General features: G+C 38.1%; 1 protein-coding gene across 1 annotated transcript; it reads right to left on the bottom strand.

The window, feature by feature from the left end:
* Window positions 1-985: 985 nt before the first annotated feature.
* tctn2 (tectonic family member 2) lies at window positions 986-7,263 on the bottom strand. Its single transcript, XM_004544595.3, has 18 exons — window positions 7,093-7,263; window positions 6,850-6,963; window positions 5,957-6,027; window positions 5,501-5,702; window positions 5,310-5,410; window positions 5,016-5,215; window positions 4,806-4,926; window positions 3,983-4,136; window positions 3,796-3,879; window positions 3,585-3,707; window positions 3,400-3,474; window positions 3,220-3,318; window positions 2,579-2,696; window positions 2,394-2,497; window positions 2,093-2,240; window positions 1,875-2,018; window positions 1,669-1,757; window positions 986-1,258 (listed from the first exon to the last, which is right to left on the bottom strand). The coding sequence occupies exons 1-18, from the start codon at window positions 7,178-7,180 to the stop codon at window positions 1,137-1,139; spliced, it is 2,157 nt and encodes a 718-aa protein (XP_004544652.3). The 5' UTR covers window positions 7,181-7,263; the 3' UTR covers window positions 986-1,136.
* Between the last annotated feature and the right edge of the window lie 121 nt (window positions 7,264-7,384).

Raw genomic sequence — 7,384 nt, 5'->3', positions numbered from 1 at the left:
AAATTACATTTGAATATGCACTTCCCCAAAATGGCTATTGAACTGCATTATTCATACAATGCATTTGCATTTTTAGCAATCTTAGCACATACATTGGTAACTGGCTGTCACAGAGTATGTACAAGCCATATCACCAAAAACAAATGAAAAGAATAACGTAGTAATTTAACAGCCCAAACTGAAGCCTAATTGCCCCAAATCCTTTGTTTGAGTTCATTTGTGTAATTTCCCCGTTTCCATTTTGTTGTGCTGTTAGTGTACTCAGAGCAGTAAAGAAGACGCCAGAGGTTCATTTATACTATGTTCCATTTTCACTGTGTATCTAGTGGACATTTGAAGATAGTACACAGAATAGTTTGTGTAAAAATAAATAAAATGTAGATTCAATAAGTGTGATGACTAAAAAAAAAAAAAAAAAAAAAAGAACAATTACTCTAAAAATAAAATAGTGCAAAATGGAAAGGAAACACAAATTAACAAAAGAGGAAGCGATGTGGCTGCGTAGACACACCTCATCACAAAGTGCACACTGCAGCAATAAACAGCAACAGAACGCTGACTGATGCACATCTGTGGCTGCAATAAATATCGGCCTGTAGGCGGCATTCAGTAATGATTTGATGATTATCTCTTACAGCATGAAATACCACATTAATAAATACTGTCAGCAGCACATTGTCTCACAAATAAATACTTTTTTTATTAATATTCCTGCTTCTTAATTTAAATTGCACTGGTGATTTATTTCAGTATCACTCTGTGACATCAACTTTGAGGTAATTTAAATTACTATTACTATAAAATATAGTAAATAACTTTAAACCCAGGTCTATAATCCTAAGGAACAGTAACTGTGTTACAGCTGTTGCCTGTCTGTGTGACGCTGAAATAATATTTTGCTTCTGGGTGATGACCCTGAGCCATGTGAGAACAACTGAAATCTGAAAAAACAACAACCAGGAATCAAGTCCCATGCACGAGAAAGTAATAGAAAAATATTTTTATTGCAAAAAGGTTCACAAATACAACAGTTTATACTCCTACAACAATCATAGGAATAAACATGTAAGTTACTATGTTATTAAGGAAAAGGTGTCATTATCCTCAGTGACACTTTAAACCATCATCACTGAGTTTTAGTGAGCAGAGTTGTTCCACGCCTGTCTGATTTGTCTCCACGGGGTGCCAAGAACTGAGGCAACGATAAAGAAGAAAACCAAGATCATGCCCTTAGCCAGCGACTGAGAAAATGGCTCGCCTGTGAAGGATAAAGGGAAAGTAGGTCACTGACTGTAGTCTCAGTAATCCAAACTTTTAGAAATGTTTCTAGGGGGAAAAAGTGAAACACATGAGAGTTTTTTTTTTATTATCCACCTCAGGATCAGTTTTATTCACTAATGCATTTAAAGATACATTTAACCAGAATCCTATTAATCTAGAACTGATTTTGGTACAATTACACTGAATATTACATTGTAATTTGGAGTAGAGCCTGTGTTGCTCTTGTTTAAGCTTTTAGGTCTAACAATGGATAAAATTATTTTAAAACCACAAATAGAATACAGAGGAATTATTCTCTGGGTAAGGACTCTTCCTAATTGATTAAATAACGTCCAAAAGGAAAGAGTAAAAACACTGCACAGTTTCTAGAATTTAACAAATTCTCACCTGTGTAATACTTGGTGATGGGAAAGGCGAGTTCAGGCCAACACACATCATTCCTGTTACAGTCATATTCTGTGAAGTTTATGTAAAACCTAAGGGAAAAATTAATTAACAAAGCAACACTTTGTTAGAAACAAAGTACACAGGAAGTTTTTAATCGGCCTTTAATCTGTATCTGGTATAAAAACTGTTTCTGCTGGATTAGGCACCTGGTTTTCGCTGGTCTGGTGTTGATAGGAATGTCAATAAATGTGACAGAGGAGGTGATGGAGAACAACTGAGGCTCCTCTGGGTCCACACATGAAGAGATAGCACCTCCACCACAGTCCAGCGCCCAGTTAGATGGGCTATTGCTAAAACAGAACAGAATTCTTTATATGAAGTGACTCATTATGTGCAATAATCAATAGCCCCTTCTAATACATACCTGACTTGCAAAGCACGAATTTCCCTCTGAGGCACACCCTCTACCACGCTGGTGGTAACACTCCAAATATGGATATGCAGGTGGGCCGGAATATCGTAACATGTACTTGTGCTGTTTTTCATTGCTGTGCTTGAGTTCAGTGTCACAACTGGAATTTATATGTTGTGAAAAACATTTAGAACCATAAAAAAAATACTATGGCAGAACGAGAATGGCAAAAAGGAGTTTAATATAATTAAAAAGTAGACAATTTTTTTTTTTTTTTTAAAAAGGAAATTCTTTCTTTGCACTGTGTACTTACAACTTATGTTTATCCAATCTGCCATAGTTAGAAAATCTGGGTTTCCACTCTTTGCCACATATGTGGCTGCAATCAAATCTGCCTGTAGGTTAGTAACAGTCTCTCTAAAGAGGAAAGAAACTATATTAAAAAACACATATATCTACATATATACATTAGAGAAGTAATCATGCAAAGCCACTGACCTCAGAAGGCTACACTGAGTTAGATTTTGCCGGCTGACAGGCAGCAAACACCCTGATGTTGAATTCTCTCCAAACAGAACCGGTTTCATCCCAGCAGTGGAACAGAGTCCATCACTCACTGGAAGCCAGATCAGAAAATGGAGAGGACTGGTTATCTTCAATGTACAGTAAGTCAAATTGTTTGGACTGAAACATACAGTCAAGTAAAAAATTACATTTTCACAGGACTCTGTGAAATCCTGTGGAAAACTAAGTGCCCCCTTAATAGTTCCATAGTAATGAAGAGGGTGAGTAGCACCCAGAGGCTCCTAATCAAAGACTTTTTATTAACTGCAACGCACCATTCAAAGTCCAGACCTCACCCTGATTGAAATGCTGTGACAGGACTAAAGAGAGCTGTGTATAAACAAAGCCCAGAAGGCTTGACTAAAATTCTTTCACAATGATGTGAAAGACTGATCAAGTCATAAAGAAAATGATCACTTCAAGTTTTTGGTACTAAAAATGGCTCTGCATGCTCCTGAATCATGAGATAGTTTTTCACATAAATGCACAGAGTCCTGTGAAAACCTTCTTTTTTATATGGCAGTATGTAGGTTACATGCAGTCATCTACTAATCAGCAATCTTTATGGGTTTTACCTGGTTTCCAAACATTAACTGATGTCCGTTTTATTAAGCCTTTGTTGCTGCCCAAAGCTTCCACAATTCCAGCAACAACAGGCCTTCCCACCTGGTAACCTGTCATTAAAAATGTGTACACATGTTATTCCCAGGTACTGTAAATACTTTATTTTATACAAAACCTCCTCTTGGTCCTACCTGGGTTGCCCGAGTTTGGCTCGCCAGAAAATTCTCCATTTAGAAATGTGGCAGAATACTTTGTGCTTAATGTTGCTGTTAAGACAAGAGAGTACCAAAAATGAGTTTAAACTACAGGAAAAGAAAACAATATTAGTCAGAACCATTAGTCAAGCTAAACAACGGCCAAGCGTTATAGCACTTACCACGACTATTTAAAATGATAGTCCCAATAGTCCTTGTCAGCGTGATGCCTGTGATGCCATTTTCTCTCCAGTAAAACTTGTAATCCAGCGCTAACGTCAAATTTTCACAAACCAGCATCTCATCTTTTGAAAAAAATGCCCAAACATGCCAACATTAAGGTCAATTAAACATTTGAGTTATGTTAGTAATGCAGTAATGTAATGTGGATACCTGAGGGGGCAACTGCATCTATTATGGAAATAAATGGACTCGTATCAGCAGCCACTTCATCAGTTACATCCACCACAACATCACCTGAAATACAGGAATAAACAAAACCATTTTTAAACAGCTCGACATTCAGATAGCTTTAAAACACTTCAAAGCTTTTCTATAATTTATTATTTTTAAAAACTACCTCCTTGTCCATTCTTCACTTTAATGCTTAGGTTTCCTGACAGTGTCTGTAGAGGATATCCAGTTGGACAGGAGAGCAGCAGAGTTGTACACTCATAGTTGAAATTTTTCAGAAATGCTACAGGAGCATTGTTTACACAAAGTCCAAGGACCTTCTGTTGAACAGAACAGTTGTTACATTAAGTGTTAGCTGTCACTGCTTTGGAATACTTACATATAAAACATTCCTATAATAAAAGGCATTAAATACACTGGTCCCTCGCTATATGGCGGTTCACCTTTTGCAGCCTTGCTGTTTCTTGGATTTTTTTGAGGTGCAATTTTGCGTGCTTTTTTTGTCTTTTTACAACGCATTGTGTTCTGTGTCCCGATTAGCTGACCATTGTCAATCAATCTCGTGGCGTTACTCCTGTACAGTACAAAGTGCGTTCAGCTTGTCAAATTTACATAAATCTTTGATCGCTAGCAGCGTGACTCTGAAGTGCTGTACTGTATGTTTGCAAGTTTTCTCCCCAACAAACACAACAATGTCGACGAAATGTCATCACCTGCGGGTCCCTTTGGTTTCATTCTATTATGCTGCACTTATTTTTCTACAAGGTTTGAACTTTGAGTGTTTGAACAAGACAGAAAAGTGTGAAAATGTTCATGCCTGTCTGAGAAAAGTGTATAAAGAGTGTAGTGAGGGGTTTTACAGCCTTAAAACATCTATAATAATTGTAAAAAATAAAGTTGGCTACTTCGTGGATTTTACTTATCGCGGGTTATTTTTAGAACGTAACTCCCGCGATAAACGAGGGGCCACTGTACACGCTAACACTAACCTGAGGAACAATGAAGTATTGGCCATTTAATGTGAAAATTGGATTTCCTTGAATATAAACATCAACTGGGACTGGAGCTGGTAAAACTGGACTTTGGAATGATGGACCAGGCTTAGGTGCACTAGACAGGTGAAAGACAAATGATGATAACATGAAACATGAAATTCCTTGATAAGTTGCAAGACTGAAATATATTTAAACCTTTCTCACATTGTGTCTCCCTTGTAAAAGTGACCAAGGTAAGGGTTGTTTTCAGGGGGAGAGTTGACACATAAAAATGGAAACCAATCTGGGGAATTTCCTGTGGACTGCACAGAACACTGATAATCTGGAGCAGGAGAGACCTGCCCACCAAAGGGTCCTGGCAGACAATGGGATGAGAACAGCTTCAAATCTTCATTGGAACAATCCTGTTGAGGGGGAAGTCACAAATTAATCACTTGATGATCAACACAGAAGAAAATATTTGTCTGACATCCACACCTGTCTTTTAAAAAATATTACCGTGTCACAACAGCAGAGTATGTCACACGCTCCGGATGTCAGGTCACAAGGACAAGGGCCCAGGGGCTGGTACACTTGGTTTGGAATAACTGTTTTATTATCTGAAATGGAGATTTCAATTTTTGTTGTTTGAATTTTTTTTTTTTAAATGAAAGCACATTACAGTGAGACACAAGATTCATTTGAATTACCAGATCCTGGATTAGCAGGAACCAACAGGGCATGTATCTTAGCCTGGATCAGCAGCGATGCCTGGGGTGTACCGTCCACACAGGCAGACACCTGAAGGGCTTCCAGGATGCACAATGCTCTTTCACAGCAGTCTGTGTTTGTATCATTGTTGCCACATAAATGCAGACTTTGATTCAGTCTTAGATGAACTCGAACTGCAGTCTGGGACACCAAATGAGACAAACAAGACCATGAAGAAAATGCATGTCCAAGGATCAACTTTATGAAATTAAATTTTTGTTGTAATTAACTCAGGTGCTTGTGTCTTACTTCATCATTGTTGCATCTGTTCACTGTACATTCTTAACTCAGATCAATTCATTAATTAATATTTGAAATAAACTTCATGCTTCTAACAACTCTGGTGTGTATTTTCTCCATTTTATGCCACAAAAAGGACAGGACAAGTCTCTTACCTTTCCCAGCTGCTCCCTTGTGAGGACCCAATTTGTTTCTTCTGCTACACATGATGGAGAACCAATGTTTCCTGTTAAAAGGAAACCATCAACAACAACCAAATGCATCCAAAATTATTTTACTGTCACTATTCATAATCCTTATTATTATTGTTGCATCATTTATGATTTATCATTGTTATCATTTCATTGACACATTTATTGAAACTGGTGAGGTTATAATAAAGTCTGTATTTCAGGTGTTAGCATAAGCACATAATCTTTCATTGCAGGTGCAACTGTAATCATGTTATACACATATTGCATAATTAAAGGGTTGAAGCTCGGGTAAGTTAATTAATGGTTTGAAGCTACGGGCAGCGCGATGTCTGGCCGATCAATGGAGCAAAGTTCAGCTATTGAAAGGTTGCCTACATGTTTACAGTATAATTTACTACATGTGGCCTGTGTGCATTCAGCAGGCTGCACTGGAGTTGGCCTGGTCACAGATGAAGTCTGGACAAGTAGAATAACAGGATGCATCTGGAGGAACTGAAAGAGGAACTGTTCTGTTTTAGTGACGCGAGGTACTGGTCATCATAAGTATAAATATTACACCCACCTATTGTAAGGGGAAGATGGAGCTTGATGTTTTGCAGAGCCTATCTTCACCACATATGTGTTTTAATAAAATAATTTGTGTTGACCCACTATGGACTTTCATTCGTATGTCTCTTCCTCAAAATTCGAACCGCGACAACTACTACTGCTAAATTCTTCTCATTTTTCGAGTTTCTAAGCTGTGAATTTATAAAATGCAGTTAAACTAGTACAACAATATCACTGCCAGACCATGCTGGGATGCTGGGGGGCTGGTGGACCAAAGAGGATATGTGGTGTCCTGGAGCTTTTACCTGTTGTGTTGGATGGAGAAACTGTCCTCAGGCTAAGAGAGATACCCGAGGTGTTTCCCAGCAAAACTGCAGTGACCACTGGTCCCGTTGTAATCACAAAGGAAGGCTGGAAAACTTTCAAAACAGTTATGTCACATATTAGCTACAAAAATTCACTAAAAAATTAGCAACTGCTCGTTTCTCAGGTAGGTTTTGCGAAGGTACCGTCAGCTATTTCAAAGCAAATTAAATATAAGGTCTTACCGACAATGTTTTGAGTGTAAGCCACGCAAGCGAAGAGTAAAACATGTGTAAAGAACGAAGAATATAATAATACGACCACATTAGCCATTTGGTTTGCCTCAGGAAGTCGACATATTTGTAAACTGTTCGTGATGTCCTAGCAACGTCCTTAACCAATCACAGCCCACGATGAGACCGGAGAGGATCTCGCTTAACGGAAAGAGCGACATCATCTGGTCAGGAGTGATTTATACCTATACACTCAGAACCTCACTGGCCTCTGGTGAAGAAAAGCATACCAAAATATTACATT

Source organism: Maylandia zebra, linkage group LG12 (assembly GCF_041146795.1).
Source record: "Maylandia zebra isolate NMK-2024a linkage group LG12, Mzebra_GT3a, whole genome shotgun sequence".
Taxonomy (NCBI): Eukaryota; Metazoa; Chordata; class Actinopteri; order Cichliformes; family Cichlidae; genus Maylandia; species Maylandia zebra.
Note: the sequence above shows the minus strand (reverse complement) of the source record. Positions and strands in the feature narration are given on the sequence as shown.

What these genes read in the sequence shown, in the direction of transcription:
- tctn2 (XM_004544595.3), bottom strand. Translation starts at nt 7,180, where the DNA reads ATGGCTAATGTGGTCGTATTATTATATTCTTCGTTCTTTACACATGTT. An exon ending in ACTCAGTGTAGCCTTCTGAG is followed by an intron (nt 2,498 to 2,578) that starts GTCAGTGGCTTT and finishes TTTCCTCTTTAG; the next exon opens with AGAGACTGTTACTAACCTAC. An exon ending in CATCACCAAGTATTACACAG is followed by an intron (nt 1,259 to 1,668) that starts GTGAGAATTTGT and finishes TATCCTTCACAG; the next exon opens with GCGAGCCATTTTCTCAGTCG.